The sequence below is a fragment of the Trichechus manatus genome, unplaced genomic scaffold (assembly GCF_000243295.1).
Source record: "Trichechus manatus latirostris isolate Lorelei unplaced genomic scaffold, TriManLat1.0 scaffold00073, whole genome shotgun sequence".
Classification (NCBI taxonomy): Eukaryota; Metazoa; Chordata; class Mammalia; order Sirenia; family Trichechidae; genus Trichechus; species Trichechus manatus.
In genome coordinates, this window is record NW_004444009.1 from 4,698,858 (window position 1) to 4,723,497 (window position 24,640).

At 37.2% G+C, this 24,640-nt stretch overlaps 1 protein-coding gene across 1 annotated transcript in view; it reads left to right on the forward strand.

Annotated features, from left to right (window-relative positions):
- The window catches only part of SPAG17 (sperm associated antigen 17), a 361,237-nt gene that overhangs the window by 270,856 nt on the left and 65,741 nt on the right, over window positions 1-24,640 (forward strand). The window contains exons 27-31 of the mRNA XM_004380343.2: window positions 1,927-2,105; window positions 4,937-5,096; window positions 12,403-12,620; window positions 17,071-17,212; window positions 19,172-19,326. Of these exons, the coding sequence (XP_004380400.1) occupies window positions 1,927-2,105; window positions 4,937-5,096; window positions 12,403-12,620; window positions 17,071-17,212; window positions 19,172-19,326 (854 nt within the window). The remainder of the gene's footprint in view (window positions 1-1,926; window positions 2,106-4,936; window positions 5,097-12,402; window positions 12,621-17,070; window positions 17,213-19,171; window positions 19,327-24,640) is intronic.

Consider the following 24,640-nt stretch of genomic DNA (forward strand, 5'->3'; position numbering starts at 1 on the left):
GTCATAAAACAGCATGTGTGTTACTGTTACATGAGAAACTATCTGTTCTGTATGCCTTCACCTGAAGTACAATAAAATATTTAAAAAAAAAAAATAGTTTCTTTATTTACTTGCCAGCCAAAAGAAATGAAACTAAATATTAGAGTCAATCTTTGTTGTCTTACCTCAGATTCATTTTGCTTTTCATTAGGCTTTCTATACCATTAATAGACTATGGAACCCTGTTTTTAGTGACAAGGATCCCTAGTTGTCCAGGTTCTCCATGATGGGACCCACTGTGCTAGATGGTCACTAAGATCTTATGAAGTCTAAGATGCTATAAGTATACTGAGAGGGATATTGTTTTCACATCCAAGGATATATTTGTTTGCTTGTTTATTTGTTTATTTTCTTGGTCTTGTTACCAAAACTCAGCTTAAGACCTATTCCACCTGCCTTTTCCATTAGTTTCATTGTCTACCCTATATTTTCATCATTCTATCGGGATAGGTAATGTGGTTAATAATAACTCTGCCTGGGACACATAATCTTTTCTAAATCTTCTATATGTTAAGGATATCCTAATTCAAATCTGAACATAATTATAATACAATTGCCAAAGAAGCAGTAACTTCATCAGGATCAGCCTTGGACATGGGGAGAGAAAGTCACTTTGTATAAAAAGAAAGAGTCCAGATTGAGTTCTTTCCTGGGTGACCTTGGACAAGTCATAACTCCTGTCCACCTGAATTTGTTCATTTATAAAATAACAATATCTACTAAACAGGGCTGTCGTAGGTATTAAGCAAGAAAATATTTTCTAACCTAGAACATATTATTCAAATGTTAGTTTTTTGGTTGTGATAGTGGTGGTTGTTTTTTCAGTATAAGTAATGGTTAGACATAGAGACTGGGTTCAAATCCCAGCTTTGCCACATATTGGCTGTGTAATCTTGGGGAAGTTCTAACCCCTCCGAGCCTCCACTTCTTCATCTGAAAACTCTGGAAAGTGAAAGTGTTTACCTTACAGGATTGCTGAGGTAGACTGAATAAGATACATATATAAAGCATTTAGCATACAGAAATATCTCAATAAATGTTTATCACTTTATCATTAATAATTATCATTACTCTTGTAATTTGAAGGGTACCATGAAGGGCCCTCATTCTAAAATATTTTTCCCACCAGCCTGATATACTCTGTGAAATACCACCATTACATGTTAGTTATTTTTTTATTAAGAATATATAGCTCCAAGCAACCACTTTATAAGTTGAGAAGAAGAAATTTTTCAGTTAGCAAAAACTAAGTAGCTACTATGTGCCAGAACTTCTCAATTATTTCTTTTTGAAAGAGCTTATTAAGTGCTTTTTTCCTTAATTGCCAGCTCAAAGCAGAGGTGTATGGATCTTGGTTAGAGGTGAGAGGGTTATGTTAACTTGAAAGACGATGAACTGTCTAGGAACGGTAAGCCTGAGTGTGAGTGACTTCCCCTGGGCTCTCAGCAACTAGAAGACACCAGGGGAGCATTGTGCACCCAGGGGCAAGGATTACTCAAAGGTGCACAAAAAGCACCAAAGGGGAGGTAAGGGAATATTAAGACAGCAAATTCTGCTTCCTTCATAATTTTGCTCCAAGATGGCCTGAACTTCATTAGAGAGAGTGACTTGTTCAAGGAGAAGGCATCTATTATGTGCTTGTAGATGCCTTTTGTTTACTATATTTGAATGTGATGAGTCATCAAAGAACCAGAACTCTGGGCCATCTGCCAGGATATGGAAATGGTCCTATTATCCATACGCAGACAAAAGAATGAAAATAATTAAAGCAAGAAGATAAAACCCCAGCCCCAGAGCATTGCTCAGTCCTTTCTTTCTTTCTTTCTTTCTTTTTCTTTCTTTCTTTCTTTCTTTCTTTCTTTCTTTCTTTATTTTTATTTATTTAAGATGAATATGTTGGGCTTGAGGAACCCTCTTGGGACATCATGGTCCGACAGAGCTACCCGCAAAGACTGAAGCACTCTGAGTTCTATAAAGCAGTGATGCCACCAGTGGAGCAGGAGGCATCGAGAGTTATCACCAGTCAAGGCACTGTTGTCAAATACATGTTGGATGGCTCCACACAGGTAAAAGAATACATTGGATAAATTACTTTTCTCTGCTGCAAAGTAAAATGGGTAAGGGACAATACTGTAGTGGGGAAGAGAACAGTGCACTTGAAAATGGAATGACAATTTAAAATGAAAAATGAAGAATACTATGGTTATAAAAAAAAAAAACACTGTTTATGCAAATACAGGATACAAATAAACTTGTCATTTCTACACACAATCCAGAGTGCGGATTGGACACAGTGTTTACCTCCCCTCCCTCTCAAGCACCTTAAAATAAGAAAGAAAAAAAAAAACCTGTAAGTAATAAATTTATAACAGCACTGGAGAACAACAAAGTATATTATTAATGGATCAGAAAATTTGGAGAATTCTTAGAAAATGCAAGTCAGATGGGATCAGAATGATGGAGAAAGAAAAGTGTCATGGATTGAATTGTGTCCCCCAAAAATATGTGTATCAGTTTGTCTAGGCTATGATTCCCAGTATTGTGTGATTGTCCACCATTTTGTCATCTGATGTGATTTTCCTATGTGTTGTAAATCCTATCTCCATGACGTTGATGAGATAGGATTATCGGCAGTTACGTTAACGAGACAGGATGCAATTTACAAGATTGGACTGTGTCTTGAGCCAATCTCTTTTGAGATATAATAGAGAGAAGCGAACAGAGAGACGGTGGACCTCATACTACCAAGAAAGCAGGGCTGGGAGAAGAGCGCATCCTTTGGACCCAGGGTCCCTGCATGGAGAAGCTCCTAATCCAGAGGAAGAATGATGACAAGGGCCTTCCTCCAGAGCTGACAGATGGAGAAAGCCTTCCCCTGGAGCTGACGCCCTAAATTTGAACTTGTAGCCTACTAGACTGTGAGAGAATAAACTTCTGTTTGTGGAAGTCATCCACTTGTGGGATTTCTGTTACAGTAGCACTAGATGACTAAGACAAAGGGCAAAGTTTAAAACACGTGCAAGAGAAAACCTGCTGTGAAATTAAAAATCAAAATGAGAGTTCTAACAAAGACATTTCACAAATGGAGCACTGGGTTCAGAAAATCAGGGTAATGCCCCAGGTAACTCACTACTATCTGAAGAATGAGAACCAGAAGCCATAATATCCAGAAGCCATATGTCCTGCTCCATCCCTCCCCAGTGATCACAGAGGAGAAGCTCCTATGACAAGACATTATGTCCACCTAGAAAGGAAAAGGGATTCTCAATAAGAAATATGAGTACCTGTCCAAGAATCATCAAACTTTGAGGAAAATCAACTTCATGAAAGTGAAGTGCAAAACTCAATAAATAGGAAAAATAACACCTAAAAATAAGGGTAAGTAGTTCAATGAAAAACTTGAAAGTGAGTAAAATTAACATGCATAAATGCTTGAGAAGTCATAAGTCCATTAAATAATTTTTGAATGTTGCTATGGAAAAAAATCAAGAGTGATTAGAAATTAAAAGTTAACGATTGTGAAAAATCAAAGGGGGGTGAGATTGTGAGAGAAAGAAAAGTTAACAGACTTGAAGAAGAAATCTGTATAATAAAATTTCCTAAAGAAGAAAATAATGAGAATAAAAGAGGAAAATAAGGAAAGAAATAATGTGAAAAAATTTCCTAGAGCTAAAAAAAAAAAAAAAAAGGGAAAAAGATGCTTCCAATTAAACAGGGCTACCAAATGCTAATCAGGATTGATACTATCTTTAAAACATCCACATCTAGATATGTCCCATAGTGCATTTTAGGACTCCACGGATAAAGAGACATCCCAAAAGCTTCCTAAAGGGAACCAGTTACCTATGAAAAAATAAGTAACAGATGGATGTTAGTCTTCTTGCTAGCAACACAGATGCTAGAAGTCAGGGGTTTTTGTCATGTTTATTGGAAAGCTATAGATACTGACACTAGATAAATGTATCTATAGTACCTGTTAGTTATCTAGTGCTGCTACAACAGAAGTACCACAAGTGGATGGCTTTAACAAATAGAAATTTATTGTCTCAGTCTAGGAAGCTAGAAGTCTGAATTCAGGGTGCCAGCTCTAAGGAAAGGCTTTCTCTCTCCGTGAGTTCTGGGTGGAAGGTCCTTGTCATCAATCTTCCCCTGGTCTAGGAGCTTCTCAGTGCAGGGACCCTGGGTCCAAAGGATGCACTCCACTCTTGGTGTTTCTTTCTTGGTGGCATGAGGTCCCCCTCCTCCCTGCTTACTTCTCTTTTTTATGTCTCAAAAGAGATTGACTCCAGATACAACTTAATCCTGTAGATTGAGTCCTGCCTCATTAATATAACTGCTTAATCCTACCTCATTAACATTATAGAGGTTAGGATTTACAGCATGTAGCATAAATACATCAGATCACAAAATGGAGGACAACCACACAATACTGGGAGTTATGGCCTAGCCAATCTGACCCATATTTTGGGGGGACACTATTCACCCATGACAGTACCTATAGGTATTTTAAATACTAGATAGATGTTGACAGAAACTGAACGTTTAAATATGTGTGCTAAAACTTTAAAAAGAAATTACTAGAACAATTGAAATAAGATTAATAGTTTCCCAATTGCATACAGAAAGGGTGAAGAATGGGGAAAAAAAGTAAAACTCCAATCAATCCAACAAAAGACAGGAAGTAGAAAGGGAAAGGAAGGTAACTAGAAAACATTGTGCTGGTTATTAAGCTATCATCTCTTATATAATATGCTTTGTGATGCTGGGGCTGGGAACCTGCAAATGTTATTTCTCCTTTGGATTATTTTTAACTCATTTCAGTTTGGCACATGGTGTTTAATGTTAACCAGTCTCTTCCTTGCTTCTGAGAATCTGAGAAATTTTGATTTTCCTTCAGATTCTTTTTGCAGATGGGGCTGTGAGCAGTAGCCCCGATTCAGGTCCTATTTGTTCTTCTTCTGAAATGCCAACAAGCCCTCATAGCGGAGATTTGATGGACTTGGTTTCTCAGCAAAAATCAGAAACAGTACCATCTGAGACTGTCATCACCAAGAAGGGTAATAATTGAAGCATCTCAATATATAATGGATTTAATAAAGTCTTCAAGAGCTAAGTACATGTCCATTATCATTATTATTGAGTCCCTGGGTGGTGTTGCTAAACAAAAGATTGGAGGTTGGAGTCCACCCAGAGGGTGTCTCAGAGGAAAGGCCTGGCAATCTACTTCCAAAAAATAGCCACTGAGTTCTGAGTCAGGCCAAAGCGTTCTGAGTCAGGCCAAAGAGTTCTGAGTTAGGCCAAAGTCAGGGTTTCCAGGGAGTTGCCAGACAGGTCAAACAATGACAATCCTCTGCAAATGGGGCTTCTTGGGAGTGCTCCAAGCCTGTTGTGCACCCTGCAGTGACTGCTAGGCTGCTGGTTTTCACAGTTACCGGGATTTTGAGGCTGTTGGTTTTCAAGGTGACTGCAGAACCAGGAATAGGGGGGATGGGAATAGGGCAAGTTATATTACCACAAAGCCTCTGTTCCTATTGCGATTCAGCCATTTTTCTTGAATAGTTCCTTGGATTGTTGCAACTGTTTGGTTAATTTCCAGAGTTTGGAAAGAGTTAATTTTGACTATATTTTTCCAGCATTCCCGTTGCATTTATGGAGGATCAGGTTTTTTGGAGGCCTTTACTCTGCCCTTCTGGAAGTGCTTCTCCCATCCCACAAGATTCAATATTAGTGTTTTCGTTATTTTTCACTTCTAAATATTTTCTAATTTCCTTATGACTTCCTCTTTGACCTATGAGTTAATTAAACTTGTTTCTAAATTTCCAAACTTGTAGAGTGTTTCTAGTTTGTTTTTATACTTGATTTTTAACTAATTCTTTGAAAAGTGGTTTATAGCCTCGTATGTGGTCAAGTTTTTTTAGCTCTGTATGTGCTTAAAAAGAGCATGTTTCCTATAGTTACTGGATACACTGTTGTTTTCATAGCTGTTAGATCAAACTTGTTGGTTGTATTGTCCAGCTCTATACCAAGTCCAGCAAACTTTTTTGTAAAGGACAAGATAGTAAATATTTCAGACTTCGTGGGCCATATGGTCTCCATCACTATTCAACTCTGCTGTCGCAGCATGAAAGCAACCAAATGAGCATGGCTGTGTTCCAAAAAAACTGTGTTTATGGACACTAACTTTTGAATTTCATACGATTTTCATGTGTCATGAAATATTGTTCTACTTGATTTTTTTTCAACGATTTAGAAATGTAAAAAGCATTATTACTTCACAAACCGTACAAAAACATACAGCAGGTCATATTTGGCCCACAGGCCAAAGTTTGCCAACTCCTATTGTATGTCCAGGGAGCCCTGTTAGTGCAGTGGTTAAAGCTCTTGGCTGTTAACTAAAAGGTTAGCAGTTCAAACCCACCAACTGCTCTGTGGGAGAAAGATGTGGCAATCTGCTTCTGTAAAGAGTTACAGCCCTGGAAACCCTACAGGGCAGTTCTACTCTGTCCTATGGGGTCACTATGAGTCGGGATAGACACGATGGCAATCAGTCTGGTTTTATTCTATATCCTTACAGATTTTTTAAATCTACTATATCAGTTTATTTAACAGAATATATTTAAATGTCCTGCTAAAAGGATAGAATAGTTTGTTCAGTCCTGTGCTCCTCATAATTTAATCTTTATTTCTGAGGTGATTCTGCCTTTCTTATAGTTCTGTCAGATTTTCTTTATATATTTTGAAGCTATGATTTTAGGTGCTTACAACTTTAGAATCATTGTATCTTCATGGTGATATTAACCTTTTATGATTCTGCGATGACTTTTTTATCTTAGAATTCTTTTTTTGTTTGTTTTAGTATCCATTTTGTTTATACTATTACAGCTATGTTGTTTTTAGATGCTGTTGAGTTGGTTCCGACTTATAGCAACCCTATGTACAACAGAACAAAACACTGCCCAGTCCTGTGCTATCCTCACAATCTCGAGCCCATTGTTGTAGCCACTCTGTCAATCCATCTCATTGAGGGTCTTCCTCTTTTTTGCTAAACCTCTACTTTACCAGGCATGATGTCCTTCTCTAGGGACTGGTCCTTCCTGATAACATGTCCAAGTTATATGAGGCATAGTCTCACCATTCTTGCTTCTAAGGAGCATTCTGGCTGTATTTCATCCGAGACAGATTTGTTCATTCTTCTGGCAGCCTATGATATATTCAATATTCTTCTCCAACACCATAATTCAAAAGCATCAACTTTTCTTCTGTCTTCCTTATGCATTGTCCAGCTTTAGCATGCATATGAAGAGATTGAAAATACCATGGCTTGAGTCAGGCATCCTGTAGTCTCCAAAGTGACATCTTTGCTTTACAGCTATATCCGCCATCATTTAATACTTTCCCAATTTATTTTTTCACACTTAAATTTTATTTTCTGTGGTTTATGTAAACAGTATATAGGTGAATATTTTAAGCATTGACTTAGTAATTTTTGACTTTTAACTGATCCATTTATTGAATAACAGATATATCTGGATACGCTTATCTTATTTTTTGCTTTCTATGTGTCCTGACTGATCTGTTTTTATTTTCTTTCTTTCTTACCTTCTTTTGGATTGATTGTTTTTTCTGGTTCCTTTTTTTCTCTCTCAGTTTAAAGGTTATATTCAAATATTTCTATTCTTTTAGTGTGTTTCCCTGGAAATTTTATCATGCATACTTATCTATCAAAGCTTCTAGTTAATCAATCCCTTTATCTTCCTCCAAAAACATCCTGGACCTTGGAAAACTAATTTGAATTGCACCCTCCTATATTTTATGCTATTATGGTCATACATTTAATTACAATCTTGACTTTGTAACACTATATTATTTTTGTTTTGTATAGTTAATGCTTCTTTATTATTTATCCACATAGTCAGTTTCTTTTTCTCTCCAATTCTTCTTACATCTCAGACCTTCCTTATGCACTTTTGTCTTCCTTTTGCATGAAGTTCATTCTTTGAAAAATTACTTTAGTGGTGGGATCTGCTGGAGGCAAACTCTCTCAATATTTTTTTTTCTGAAAATGTCTATATTTTGTCCACACTGTTGAAAAATAATTTCAGTGAGTCTAGAATTCTAGATTGACAGACATTTTCCCTCAGTACATTAACAATAATCCTCCATACTCTTCTGGCTTCCAATATTCCTGCTAAAAAGTTGGCTGTCAGTCTAATTGTTGCTTCTTTGAAAATAATCAAACTCCTTTTAAAATAGTCTTCTTGTCTTTCATTTATTGTAATTTCAGTATGATTTAACTAGGTGTGGATTATTTTTTTATTTACCTAAGTGGGAATACATTTGGCTTCTTGAATCTGTGCATTCGTTTCTTTCATTGATTCTGGAAATTTCTCAATCATTATCTCTTCAAATATTGTTTCTGATCCATTTCTTCTCTTCTTCTGAAATTCCAATTAAACATATATTAGAGTCTCTTTAACCTCTCTTTCATTGCTTCTATTTCTTTGACTCTCTGAGCTTCAATCTAAGTAATTTCTTTGTTCTGTCTTTCAATTCTTCTTTAAACTGGGTTTTATCTCATGCTAAACCTGCGTGTTAATTTTTTTTTAATCCAGTTATTACATGTTTCACATCTAAGGTTTTCCTCTTTTTTTTATTTTTCCAAATTCTATTCTCTTTAGTCATATTTTCAGGCCCCTTTTTATTTCTGGAATCACATTAAGCACACATATTTTATATTCTGTGTCTGCCAATGCCAATATCTGAAATAACATGGGTCTAATTCCACTTTCTGTGGTTTTTGCTGGCTCTCACTTGAAGTTCCTTGTTTACTGTGTCTTCAGTGATTTTTGACTGTGAAATAATCATTTCTTTCTTAGTGCTTTAACTCCAAATTCTTTGGACCTGGTGTAAAGGTAAGTTTCTTCAGAAAGGATATTGGTTTCAGAAATGATTTTAGCAGGTGTTTGGGGAAACAATAGTCTCAGACTACTTTAAATTATTAATTTAAGGCACTTCTAGGGGTGCCACCCAAGCAGTGTGGATTTTAGCTGCAAATCTACATAAGGGTTCACTTATGGTTGTACATTTTCAAAGGACTTTTTGCCCTCCTTGCTTAGCACCAAATTTTAACACAGACAACTTTTCTGGCAGTCCTGGTGGGAGAAGGAACTGGCTTATTTCTATTAATAATTGCCTTTAGTCCAAGGGTATATCCCTTTAAGGTGGTAAATTTCTGGAGTGCTCTTCTTTTAAACTCCCCTCCAGCTTGGACAAGCTCTGGCATTCGTCTCTCCCTAAGCTCCACAAGGCTGAGAAAACCAATGCTCAAAATCATGCAGTTTGACAAAGACCCACAGGGCTGAAGCCAACTTCAGTACTATTTTTATGTCTTTAGGGGGTTCTCACTTTTACTCAGTCCTTAGCTTGAGTTGACCTTACTCATAGTTACCAGATCATAGATATATTCAAGAAAATTATTAAAAGATGTTATCCAATTGTTTTAGTTATTTTCATTGGAATCCTGAATATCTAGTCTGCCATGTTGGTATAACTGTTTCTTTCCTCTTGCCATTAGTCTTATCCTTGACCAGTTCTCTTTGCGTTATTGGCCCATGTACTTAGTAATTGAAAACAGTAGTTGATTAAAATTTCAGAATATATATCTGTATGTCACCCATTCTTCCTCCTATTCTTTCACCTCCCAAATCCATCCTCATCCCTTCATGTTCAAATTTTTCCCTCAATCTACACTGTACCAAAACTGTACTTATTCATGTTTACTGCCATCTTTGATTTCTACTACTTCAACAACCTCCTAACTGTTCTGCTTGCTTTGATTACTATCAATTCTCCATATTCTTTTTTTAAATTTTTTTTTTATTGTACTTTAGGTGAAGGTTTACAGAACAAATAGTTTCTCATTACACAGTCAGTACACATATTGTTTTATGACATTGGTTAACAAACCCACAACATGTCAACACTCTCCCTTCTCAACCTTGGAGGACCTTTTTTCTTTTTTGCTGAAAATATACATAGCCAAAGGTACACCATTTCAAAAACTTCTACATGTACAATTCAGTGACATCGATTACGTTCTTCCAGTTGTGCTGCTATTCTCACTATCCTTTTCCAAATTATTCCATCACCATTATCTTCAACTGACTGCCCCCTAGGCTTTCCATCAAACCTTTTGAGTTGCTGTTGTCAATTTGATCTCACAGAGATAATTCTTTTTTTTTTTTTATATACTTTAGATGAGGGTTTATAGTACAGAACAGTTTCTCAAACAGTTAGTACACATATTGCACTATGACAATGTTTAACAACCCCACAATATGTCAACGCTGTCCTTTCTCAACCTTGGGCTCCCTATCACCAGCTTTCCTGTCCCCTCCTGCCTTCTAGTCCTTGTCCCTGGACTGCTGTGCTTCATTAGTCCTGTTTTGTTTTATGGGGTGTCCAGTTCCCGGCTGAACAGTGAACCTCGGGAGTGACTTCATCACTGAGCTAAAAGGGTGTCCTGGGGCCATACTTTCAGGGTTTCTCCAGTCTCTGTCAGGCCAGTAAATGTGGTATTTTTTTGTGTGTTAGAATTTTTTTCTACATCCTTCTCCAGCTCTGTCCAGGACCCTCTGTTGTGATCCTGGTCAGAGCAGTCAGTGGTAGTAGCTGGGCACCATCTAGCTGTACGGGACTCAGTCTGGTGGAGGCCTTGGTAGCCACGGTCCGTTAGTCCTTTGGACTAATCTTTTCCTTATATCCTGTTCTCTTCAGTCTCCCTTGCTCCCGAAGGGTGAGACCGGTGGAGTATCTTAGATGTGTGCTCATAGGCTTTTAAGACCCCAGACGCTACTCACCAAGGTAGAATGTAGAACACTGTCTTTATAAACTGTGTTATGCCAATTGAGCTAGATGTTCCCTGAGCAATTCTCCATATTCTTGCCAAAAAATCTGACTAATCTAACCATGTGACTCTCCCTCTTAAAACTCTTTAATTACTAAATATCACCTATAGGATAAAGTCCAGGTTAACATACCATAGAGGCCTGCTTAATTAACCAGTGCCTACCTTTCCAGTCTCGTCTCTCAACCAAAATCTGCTTGAAATTTGTCCTCCAGTTGCACTGGTCTGCAAATAGTTGTCTGCAAATACCATGCTATTCCTCACCCCCATTCTATTTATTGCGCCATTACATATGCTGGAATGCCCTTTTCATAGCTTACCTCTCCTGAAAAAAATAAGTAAATAAGAAGAGAAAGACAAAGCAGAGGAATAAAAAGGAAAGGAAGAAAGTAGAAAAAGAAATAATTCTTGAAGCATATGCTACCAATTCTAGAGGATCTTCTCTCTACTTATTCTGAAAGTGACACCATTTTTGCTCTCCATCAATGCTCTGGAAATGTAAATGGATCTAAATGAAATCTTAGGGAGATGGACAGGCTAAACTTCCTTGGTCTCCCCCCACCCCACCCCCACATTAGTTAAGTATGCATCTTAAGCTGAGATCTGTGCCCTGAATTGAAAATATTCCTGGAGTTAACAATCTTTTATTGTGTTTTCTTGCAATTTGGTTCTGGGTCTGAATTTACCTCATCACTGAGATTTGATAACGCTAGCAATTATCATCTACAGATTACTCATCATCATTCATGCAAATGTAGTAAATCTACCTTGATAGAAGGACTGAGATATTGTTAACAGAATTCTATGAAGGTATCTTCAGTTCCATTTTGCTGTTCCAAAGGGATGGGGAACGGATAGAGGAGGATGTATCAAAAGGTGCAAAATTGTAATTAAATTGTACAAATTCCTCTCCCCTAGTGACAGGTTATAGATATGCCTGGCTGGTAAGGTTCTCCAGATACAAGAATGAAGGAAGATGTTTCCTATCTATGGCTAACAAAATGAGAAAATCAGGGGAATGAAGAGTTAAAAATCTAGTAAAATTCCAGAGTCCATTAAGTCAAAAGAGAAAGTATGAATGTTTGTCAGCTATTTGGGGGAAAAGTAAACTTTAAAAACCAGGGTACAGAACCCAAAATCTAAGATCCAGAGAGACATGAGCAAGACTCAGAAGTATACAGAAATTGATCAGAATAGATATTGTTGTGCTAGAGACAGTGTGTATGTGTATGTATGCTTTGGGGGTTAGGGTGTATGGCAGGAATCCAGCCAATATTAAGATCATAACCTGATAGTTTTCCTTGTTGAGAAATAATTTAATTGATGAAATACCTCTTAGTATTGTCTATGCCATAGCATCTGAGGTAGTATACACTGTATCAAAATTTTAATGAATGATTTATATAATTGATGTTAAAGTCATATTGTTGTGTTTGATTTTACTTGAACTTCCACAGGAAAAGGTCACAAAAATCAGTCATCAGTGGCACATAAGAATGAAATCCATGAACCTCCCCCAGAGATAGTTCAAACGGTAACTCCTGTGGAGGTTCACGTAGGCACCTGGTTTACAACCACACCTGAAGGAAATCGGATTGGCACCAAAGGATTAGAAAGAATAACAGACTTGACCCCACTTTTATCCTTTAAGGCCACAGATCCTGTCAATGGAACGGTACGGCAAACTATTTTATTATTGCAAAATTTTTTAAATCATTAGAGTCCTGAAACATCACATAGAAAGTGCCCGACAAACAATAAATTTTCAATAAATATTTGTTAAGTAACGGATGGATGGATAGATGGATGAATGGATTCATCTTCCCAAATCTTAAAACATCATGTGGCTTATTTGACCAACATAGTGTATCATAATTCTTTTGTGTGTGTGTGTGCGTGTGTGTGTGTGTGTGCTTTAGATAAAGGTTTACAGAACAAATTAGTTTCTCATTAAACAATTAATACTCATATTGTTTTGTGACATTGGTTGCCAACCCCACGACGTGTCCACACTCTTCCCTTCTCGATCTTGGGTTCCCCATTTCCATTCGTCCAGCTTTCGTGTCCCTTCCTGCCTTCTCGTCCTTGCCCCTGGGCTGGTGTGCCCATTTAGTTCTCCTATATGTGGTTGAGCTGCATGGATAATTGTTTGTTTTATGGGCCTGTCTAATTGTTGGCTGAAAGAGGAACCTCAGGAGTGACTTCAGTACTGAGTTAAAAGGATGTCCAGTTTCTCCAGTCTTCTTCAGACCAGTAAGTCTGGTCTTTTTTTGTGAGTTTAAATTTTGTTCTACATTTTTCTCCCACTCTCTCCGAGATCCTCTATTGTGATCCCTGTCAGAGCAGTTGGTGGTAGTAGCCAAGCACCATCTAGTTGTGCTGGATTCAGTCTGGTGGAGGCTGTGGTAGTTGTGGCCCATTAGTCCTTTGGACTAATCTTTCCCTTGTGTCTGATTTTTTTTCATTCTCCCTTGCTCCAGACAGTGTATCCAAAAATTCTTAAAGTAAGAGGCAGGTAATGAATATTCTATACCAGTTTTAAGACATATATGATTAATGATGTCATGTATTTCCTTACGTTGAATATATTTGTGTATACATCATGTCTTCTAGAAGGCTGTGCCTTATTCCTACTTTTTTGTGTTCACTGCAGTGAGTAATAGAAATGTGTTCATGATCCTTGACTTCAAGAAACTTATGGTATATGGAAGGAGATAAGACATGCTCAAATTAAATAACTCAAGAATTCAATACCACAGAGCAGCTGTACAAAAGATTTTATTTGTAGCATAAGAATAAGTGGCAAATGAGTGGTATGGAAAAAAAAAGATTTTGATTATGATAGCTAATCAAAACTTCTATGTGCCAGGCTTTCTGTTAGGAAATTTGCATACATTATCTTATTCAGTCCTTACATCAGTAGATATTATTACACAGATGAGGAAACTGAGCCTCAGCAAGTTAAGTAATATGGTCAAGAGTAGACATGTAGGAAATGCTACAGCCAGAATTAGAACTAGTTGTTGGTGATCAAAAACTAAGCTCTTCCCATTCCTTGGTTATTTCTCTAATATTATATATGAAGCCTCCCAGCACATTCTGGATCTAAACAAGATGCAGAATTTCTTCAGGTGCCTAATCTGACTTCTGGACTTCCTACCATTGTTTATAACCATGTGCTGCTGGTCAAAGGCCAAATATCTGCTTGCTATTGAGATAAATTATATCTTCCAATCAAATATGATTTCCTTTCTTCCTCAGCCTGCTTCTGAAGTAATTTAATAATTTCTTACCTTGTTTGCTAGTTGTCTTTTCTGTGAGACTCCAAGTACATATCATATCAGGAAACTGGATTTTTGTATGTTTGTTTTTGGTCACTTTAAATAAGTCACCTAAATTTCAGTGCCTGATGTAAATTGTTTGACTTAAGATAAAAATTTTATTAACATTTAATAGTTAATGATTCTTAATTTTTCTTATTAATCTCTACCACCATTATGCAAGCATGAGGCAACATCCAAGAGTCTGTACTCCAGCATGAATTAAACACCAAGCACCAACATAATAATAATAATAATAGTATTTACTGAGCACTCACTAGGTGCCAGACCCTGTTCTCAGTGTTTTCCACATACTAACTCATTTAATTCTCACACACACAAAAAAAAAATTTGGTATTTCCATTTTACAGGTGAGGCAGCTAAGCTTCAGAGAAGGTTAAGTAACTTGCCCAAGATCACACAGCTAGTAGTAGTCAGAATGTGGACCTTGGCAGGCTGCGTTTCAGATCCCGTGTGCTTAACCACCATGAAAACAGGACCAAGAGACTGACATTACCATAGGAGACAAAATTGAAAATTGATGTGTTTTTTTCCCAGCACCTGACAAGAAATAGCACATTTTAGAGGAGTAGGCACCATCCTTGGGGTGAGGCAGACCTGGTTTGAGCCCCAGTCATTCTCCTTTTTAGACATATGATTTAGGACAGCTTTCTAATCTAGGTTTTCTTACTCATATAATGGAGGTACTCATGATTACCTGAAATGGTTGGGAAAATTAATATGTACCAGTCCCAGCACCATCAGGTGTTCAGTAAACTTGTTATTGTGTTACTACAATTACTAAGAATAATAGTGATTATCTCACCCTGTGGTGGCTAGAAGATGCCAAGGTGTTATGAAATGTTCGAATAATTCTAAAATAAGAATCTATAAATATCTATGGTAGATGAAGAGCTAGTGTTAACTAATTGCTAACTTGATGACCTACTAAGTCCTAAGAGAAGAAGATACTGTTGCTGGCCACGTTTTGCAGATGAGGAAACTAGAGCACAGACAGGTTAAGTAACTTACCAAAGTCATTCATGGAGCCAGGATTTGAACTCAGGCAGCCTTACTCCAGAGCTCTGCTCTGAACCATCACATCACACAGCAGTGTTTCTCGTTATACCCACCTGGCTGATAGCGCCAATATTAAGGACCTAGATAAGGATCAGCTTGCATTTCTCTCTTAAATAGTGATTCCTGCCTACCTTACAGAGATAAAGTCATTATTTATCACCTGCTCCCAATACCTCAAGATATTTGAGTCAAAAGAAGAGCGAAAACTGCTATTCCTCTAACATGTTATATGAAAGTCACTCACCCTCACATCCATCTAGGCTCTACAGTGAAACATTGTGTCCCTCAGGACAGTAAAACCAAAAAAACCCATTGCCATTGATTTGATTTCAACTCATAGCGACCCCATATGACAGAGTAGAACTGCCCCATAGGGTTTCCAAGGAGTGGCTGGTGAATTCAAACTGCTGACCTCTTGGCCAGCAGCTGAGCTCTCAACCACTGTGCCACCAGGGCTCCCTTAGGACAGTACTAGTTTAGAAAATGTCCAGTGTGTTTGAGTATGCATTATATGGCTGCAGGTTGTGCTCTCCAGAAGCAAACTCTGAGGTGGACTTTGGGGTGAAAGGTATTTATTAGGGATCACCATCTGTGAAAGCAAGAAGAGAAGGCCAGAATGGGCAGAGGAAGAAGCTGAACTGTGGCACAGACCCAACAAAGCCTCAGAGACCCTGCAGGGGACTCAGAAGCAAGTATTACCTGTTCCAATGCCCCAAGTCTGGTTGAAGTCAGGCCCCTCCACCTCTGCCTCACTCAGTCACTAGATAACTCTGGGAAGGATGCGAGTCCAGTGAAGGGCTCTCTGCAGCTAAGGCAGATGCTGAAAATGCTGGCACTGGAGGTTGTTGGCTGACTGTGCTCCCCACAAGTCCTTTCTTGAAGTGGAATCTGAGTTGCATGTCTCTGTGTCTGCCACGTATACACACACCTGGGGATTTAGAGCTCCATATAGTCAATGATTTAGCTACAGTGTTTAAAGGCCTGTCTGATTGTTCTTTCAGATTGGAGCACTTGCCAGAACTAACTGAAATTTTTCTGTGATTCCTACTGTAGCCCATATACTTAAAACTCTTCATAGTGCTTTTTTCCCTTTTAGGATAAAATCCAAAGTCCTTAATATGGATTAAAGTCCTCCCCAATCTATTATATTATAATTATGATATTATTTATATTTAGGGGTGAACAAATCAATCCATGATATACTATTTTGATGACATTAGGTCCAAGACTGGCAAGTCAATCCACAGTTCTCCCCATCCAGGTCAGTCCTACAGATCAGGGGCTTTACAGAAGGCAAGATGCCACATTTATCTTAACCCCATAGCTTCCAAGGAAATGCGACCTATGGTCATTTCTCCAGACAGACCTGGATCAGCCCAGTCCTGTTGCTAACTTTTTACTCACAAATATGCTAAAGTAGAAGGAGCACCAGCTTTGAAGTCAGTCAGCCCTTAATCCAAATACCAGCCTGGCACTTACTTGTTGAGTGACCTTGAGCAAGTTTCTTAACATCTCTAAGCCTAAATTTTCTTATCTGCAAAACAGAAATGCCATTTCTTGCTTCCTAGGCTTCTTGCAAGGATTGGACTAGGTCTGTGAGATAAAACTTTCATTTGTAAATAAGATTTTGATGGTACCATCTTTGTCTTAAATAGGGCACAAAAGTAAGCGCACTTGGTACTAACCACCTGTCCAAATGATGATGCTCTACCTTCATACATTTAGGTTATGACAACTCGAGAAGACAAAGTGGTCATTGTTGAAAAGAAAGATGGTACTCGGATAGTGGATCATGCTGATGGCACCAGAATCACAACATTTTATCAAGTTTATGAAGATCATATTCCTCCAGATGATCAAGAAACAAGTAAGTTTAATTTTTCAAGTATATGGCAATATTTTATAACTCTTTAAGATAGGTAGAATTCTCACTATTGTTGAATGCACATATAAGAAAAATAATTTTTTGATGAAGTTGGTTAATCAAATGGCATTTATGCAATCCAAAGCAGGGCCTAGGAGGACCTTTTATTATGGTCTTTATCATCAATAGAGACAGGAGTGATAATAGCTCTAATTGGCTGATGGACAGTAATAGCGCCTTTCACATTTTCACCACTAAAGTTCTATAATCAAGACTGATGGTGATTAAAAGCTAATACTTGTGCCTTAACTGTCCTGGACACCAGCTCTCAGACTTGTTTCTTTTGATCCTTAAGGCATCTAATTTGCATAAATAGGTGACCACCTATAGGTCTTCCTTTAAGCCTGAGCATGCTTCTCATAGACAGATTGTGTGAGTGAAAAGAAAGCTGCAGCTGCTAACTAACTGGAACCTGCTTAAAGAATCTAAAAGCCTTCTGTCCTTCCAAACCTAAATTTAAACAAGATTTTTAGAGAAAAAGTATTCCCTTGACTCCGTTTTCTTTAATGCCAGAGTTTGTTTAGTGCATTAAATGCTTCATTTCCAAATTAAGTGCAACAAAGTTGGAAAATTAGTAGAAAAAGGGGAACCTTCACACACTACTGGCTAGAGTGAAAATTAAAAGAGCCATTTTGAAGGGCAATTTAAAAATATCTAGTAGATTGAAAATGTGCATGCCATATGATACACTTAACCTTACTTCTGAGTATATGTATAGAGACACTCTTACATACCATATTTTTACACAAATAACATGTGTGTTATACTTTTTTTTGTCAGCTGCACCCTCCCCCGGTGAGGTATTTTCATAAGCATAGTATTTTCATAAGTATGCTTTTTATTTTATTTTCATAGTATGCTTATGAAAATACCTCGTGGAGGGAGGGCGTAGTTGGCAAAAAAGTATAATGTGTGCTTTATTTGCGTACAAATATGGTATTTGCACAAATAAACAAATACAGGGGTGTTCCTTGAGGTACCAGGTATTAAATTCAGATATTGGAAAAATGTAAATGTTCATCAATGGCAGAATAGAAAAATAAAATGTAGTATACTCTTACAAAGGAATACTATATAGCAGTTGAAAGGAATGAAATACGCACACACACATATATACAAACAACATACATCAAGATGGCTCCAAATCCATTGCCGTCAAGTTGATTCCGACTTATAACGACCCCATAGGACAAAGTAGAACTGCCCCATAGGCTATAATCTTCACAGAAGCATACTGCCACATCTTTCTCCCGCAGAGTGGCTGGTCAGTTCGAACCTTTTGGTTAGCGGCCAAGCACTTAACTACGTACAACCAGAGTGCCTGCCAAGATGACTAGAGATCTCAAAACATTGTTAAGTGAAAAAAGCAGGTGTTGAATGATACGTAAATACATAATTTATGTGAATTTAAAGCACACTTAAAATATCTGCCACATATATTTTATAAAAGATAAAAATGGGTTGCAAGAGAGGAGAATAAACCCAAAGATAAGGATAAAAGTGAATTTCAAGTTTATCTGTAATTTTTTTCTCATATACATGTTGAAATTTTTGAAGGAAATATGGCAAAATATTAACAAGTGTAAATTTTGATTGATGGATACATGAGTGGTTAAATTATATTTTATGTTTTTCTGAATGTTTTAAATTTCTCAAAATAGAGAAAGTAGTGAGAACTAAACAGTACACTAAATTAAGTCTGAAGACTTCTTCTAAAATGCTGAGAAGTGTAGGCCACACTCTAACCCTGTGGCATTCTCAGCACTTGGTCTCTACTTTCCAATTGTGTTGTTTCCACGGGAGATCCAGCCAGCCAGGAGACAGCCGCAGAATCAGCAAGCTGAGACCTATTTCCTAGGGTACGCCTCCTAGCACATCTGCTAACCTTGCATTTGCTCATAGCTGAAGGTCTTCGGACTGTCACCAGGCAGGTGAAGTGCATGCGGATAGAGAGCTCACACTATGCCACTGTTATCACCAACTGCGAGGACAGTAGCTGCTGTGCCACCTTTGGGGATGGAACGTCTGTTATTGCAAAGCCACAGGGAACATACCAGGTAGGTGTAGGAGAAAAATGAGGAGCGCCAAAGATAAGTATCCAACCTGCTAAGAAAGCCCGTCTTTCAGGGCAGTGGAAAACCCTGCAATGTAGACAGCTGTTATTCCTTTTTCTCACCTGATCTTAAAATACACTTCTCTTGTCATTCTCTTTTTATCTATTAAGCCTCTTATGACACGTCATTTCAGAAAAAACACACCCTGCTTGTTTTATAAAGGCTTTGATAGTTTTGAATCAAAGTTATAAACCAAAACATATTTGCAGAGGATTCCTTATATGCTAGCCACTGTGGGTGTTACAAGCACTTTCATAACCTGGCTCATGCCTACCAGACCAGCTTCATCTCTTGCCATCTCTATCCTCATTCTTACTGTCCAGTCCATTCCCACTCTACCTAATCCCCCAGGGTGAATAGAGAGGTGGGAGGGAGCATCTGGTCCTTGTGATCCTGGCAGGGCAGCTCAGCTTGCCTAGCTGAAGCAAAGCTTTGTCCTTGGAAGGAGGGAGAGGAGCACTACCCGCACCTCCCTCTACCATCCTGTACTTCCCTATTAAAGACAATCACCCAGTGTCAGCCTGCAGTCCCTTGAGCCTTGGAAGGATTTGCCTTTGCCTTTCCACTTGCTGGAGAAGGGAAGCAAAGACCAAGATGTCACACTCAATGTCACAAGATACTGAGAGTTCAGAGCCAAAAGATGATAAACGAAAACCTCATTAACAAACATTTCTTACTGTGAAAGTTGCTGAAGCCAGTTTATTTCTCCTATCTCTCCAAATAATGTTATTCTAATCCCTCTTTATCTAATTAGATTGTTATAAGGCAAGGAAGATGCTGAAATTGAGAGATGACTGTGAAATGTTGCAGTTGGAGAACCAAAAAAAAAGCAAACAGTTGCCATCACGTCAATTCTGACTCATGGCGAACTTATGTGTGTCAGAGTGGAACTGTGCTCCACAGGGTTTTCAGTGGCTGATTTATGGAAGTAGATCACCAGGCCTTTCTTCCAAGGTGCCTTTGAGTAGACGTGAACCCCCAACCTTTTGGTTAACAGCTAAGCATGTTAAGAATTTGCACCACCCAGAAGGAGGTGCTATTTTTTTAAATTTAGCTTTCAGAATGTCCATTTTTTAGCTAGGTTGGAAGCATCCATATCCTAGCCCCATGTGTTCTATCAGACATCATTAAAATCTCCTAAGATTCTGTGATGAGACTTCCTTTGCCTTATTTTTAAGGTTCCACCAAACTTTAATGATTCCAACTATAAGGGCAAAGGAATTTCGAATCATAAAAACAAACACATGCTGGAACAAGCTTTCTGACTACTCTTCTATATGAGTCTGATTTAGCCTAAGTGATTCCTTTGAGGAAGATATAGAATTGTAAAAAAATCATTTATAACAATACTACAGAAAAGGATTTCAAGAGCTCTTGTCTTTATTAACAGTACCATAAACAAATGTCTTGTCGTAATGCAAAGTGGCTTATCCTCTGCTTGGTATGTTATTTATCAGTTGAAAGAGGCAAACTTTATAGTAAACCCTGAGCAGTACAATTTTGTCAAATCTTGGAATTTTGTTTTCTAACTGGCTATATATCCTAGTAAAGGATATGGGTCATTCCTATTTTTTGCCAGATTAAGCCTGTAGGCTTCAATTTAGATGTTTCCAGGTAAACTTCCTAGAAGAAAAAGCATCCTATCCCTTCATGAGGCACTCTCCTAGTTGATTTAAGTGTCCATTTAAGCTCCAGAGTTCCAAAATAGTTGGTTCTAATTGCTGTTTCTAGTGAAGTTATTTTGATGGAGGAACTGACCTCTAGAGCTTCCTACTCTGTCATTTCATGTGATGTCGCTTCCCCTTTCTCTTTTCTTTTTTACTTAAAAGACAACTGTATAAAGCAACAGTTATAAAAATGTGTTGATGTGATTATAATGTATAAAGATAAAATTTTTATGACACTAATAGGACAACATAGGTGAGATGGAATGGACCTAAGTAGGAGCAATGTTTTGTGTACTATTGAAATTAAGTTGGTATTAATCCAATCTAGATTGTTATAAATTAAGAAATTAATTGTAATCTACAGGGTAGCACTAAGAATATTACTTTAAAAATATATATAGTAAAAAAAATGACAAAAGAATAAAAATGTGTTAAAATACTTTTTAACACAAAAGAAGGCAGTAATAGAGGAATACAGGGGAATAAAGACAAGGTGTATAGAAAACAAATAGAAAAATGGCAGACGTAAATCCTACCTCATCGGAATTACATTAAATGTAAATGGATTAAACTCTGTAACCAAAAGGACAAGATTGGAAGAATGGATTGAAAAAGCATGACCCAACTATATGCTGTCACAAGGGACACACTTCAGATTCAAAGACACAAATGGATTGAAAATAAAAAGACGGAAAGAGATATGCATGCAAACAGTAACTAAATGAGGGTTGGAGTGGTTATTCTAATATTAGACAAAATATACTGTAAGATAAAATATTATCAGAGAAATAGATATAAAATATAAAAAATATTATCATGTTATAATAATAAGAGTTACTCCATCAAGAACACATACCTATTGTAAGTATGTATGTGTCTAACAACAAGTACTAAAACTTATGAAGCAAAACCTGACAAAATTGAAGTGAGAAATAGACAATTCAACAATAATAGTTGGAGACCTTCATGTTTCACTCTCAGTAATAGTTAGAAGAGCTATACAGAAGATCAGAAAGAAAATAAAGGATTCAAACAATACGGTAAATCAACTAGACCTAACAGACATACATAGAACACTCTAGTCAACAAGAGCAGCATGTGCATCCTTCTCCAGTACACATGGATCGTTCTCCAGGATACACCATATGCTAGATCACAAAACAACTCACTAAATTTAAAAGGATTGAAATCATACGAAGTATGTTTTCCCACCACAATGGAATGAAATTAAAAAGCATAACAGAAAGAAATTTGGGAAATTTACACACATGTAGAAATTAAGCACATTCCTAAATAATCAATTGATTAGAGTTCAAAAGGGACTTTAGAGAATAACTTTGAGATGAACAAAAATGAAAACACATCATGCCAAAACTTACGGAGTGCAACAAAAGCAGTACTTAGAAGGAAATTTAATGCTGTAAATGCCTACGTTAAAAACGAAAACCAAACCCGTTGTTGCTGAGTCGATTCTGACTCATGGCCACCCCGTGAATTCTACAGAGTAGAATTGCTGTATAGGGTTTTCTTGACTGTAATCTTTACAGAAGCAGATCACAAACCCTTTCTTCTGTGGCACCACTGGGTGGGTTCAAACCACCAACCTTTAGGTTAGTAGTCAAGCACAAACCGTTTGCACTATTCAGGGACCTCATTAAAGACAAAGATTTCAAATCCATAAGTCAACCTTCTACCATTTAAAAAAAAAAAAAAAAACTTCCCACAAAGCAAACCTTAGTCCCAGATGGCTTCACTGGTGAATTCCACCAAACATTTAAAGAATTGACACCCATCAGTCTTTCACAAACTCTTCAAAATAGAAGAGGAAAGACCACTTTCCAATTCATTCTATTAGGCCAGTATTACCCTGATACCAAAACCAGAAAAGTAATCACAAGAAAAGAAAACTACAAACCATTCTGCCCTTTAAATATCGATGCAAAAACTCTTAGCAAAATACTAATAAACCAAATCCAGAAACATATAAAAAGGCTTATGCACCACCACCGAGTGGGATTTATTCCAGCAATGCAAAGTCGTTCAACATACAAAAATCAACCAATGTAATACACCGTATTAATAGAATAAAAAACAAAAAAACACATGGTCATCTCAATACATGCAGAAAAAGCATTTGACAAAATTTCACACCCTTTCATGATTAAAAACTATCCACTCAATACACTAGGAATAGGAAGAAACTTCCTAAACACCCATAGCTGACATCATACTTAATGGTGAAAGACTGAATGCTTTGCCCCTAAGATCAAGAATGAGACAAAGATGTTTTCTTTTACCATTACAATTCAATTTTGTACTTACGGCTCCAGCCAGGGCAATTAGGCAAGAAAAATAAATAAATAAAAGACATCCAGACTGGGAAGAAGTAAAACTATATTTGCAGATGGCATGATCTTATATTTAGAAAATTTACGCACACTCACAAACACACTCACAAACGTGCTAGAACTAATAAACAAGTTCAGCAAGCCTGAAGGATGCAAGATCATTATCAAAAATAAATTGTAGTGATTTTTTGTAATGTAGTTCTACACATTTGCAATGAACAATCCAAAAATAATATTAAACAATTTAAAATTCCATTTATTAGGAATAAATTTAACAGAAGAAATGCAAGACTAGCACACTGAAACTACAAAACACTGCTGAAATAATTTAAAGAAGACCTAAGTAAATGGAAAGACATCTCATGTTTATGAATTGGAAGACTTAATACTATTAAAATGACATTACCCTCCAAATTAATCTACAGATTTAGTGCAGCCCTTATCAACTTTTCAACTGCTTTTATTGAAGAAATTGTCAAGGTGATACTAAAATTCATATGAAAATACTAGAGATCCAAGGTGGTCAAAACAACCTTTAAAAAGGAAGAACAAAATTGGATGACTCACCCTTCCTGATTTTAAATCTACAGTAATCCAGACATTGTGGTAGTAGAATAAGGATAAATATGTAGATCAATGGGAAAAAATGGAGAGTAAATTTATCATCAATTTATGGCCAGTTGGTTTTTTACAAGATACCAGGCCAATTCAACAGGGAAAGAATGGTCTTTTCAACAAATGTTAAATGAAGGTGGACTCTACTTCTCACCATTCACAAAAGTGAACTTGAAATACATCAATGATCCAAATGTAAGAGTTGAAAATATAAAATTCTTAGAAGAAAATAGAGGTGAAAATCTTTGTGACACTGAATTTGGCAATGATTGCTAAAAGCACCAAAAGCACATGTGACAAAAGAAAAAACAGACAAATTGCACTTAGTAAAAATTAAAAATGTTTGTGTTTCTAAGTACACCACCAAGAAAGTGAAAAGACAATGCATAGAATGTGTCAAATAGAATGGTAGAAAATATTTGCAAACCACATATCTGATAAGGACCTGTTATTGTTGGGTGTCTTGGAATTGGTTCCAACTCATAGTGACCCTGTGTACAACAAAATGAAACTGCCCAGTCCTGGCCATCCTCACATTCGTTGTTATGCTTGAGCCCATTGTTGCAGCCACTGTGTCAATCCATCTCATTGAGGGTCTTCCTCTTTTTCACTGACCCTCTACTTTAC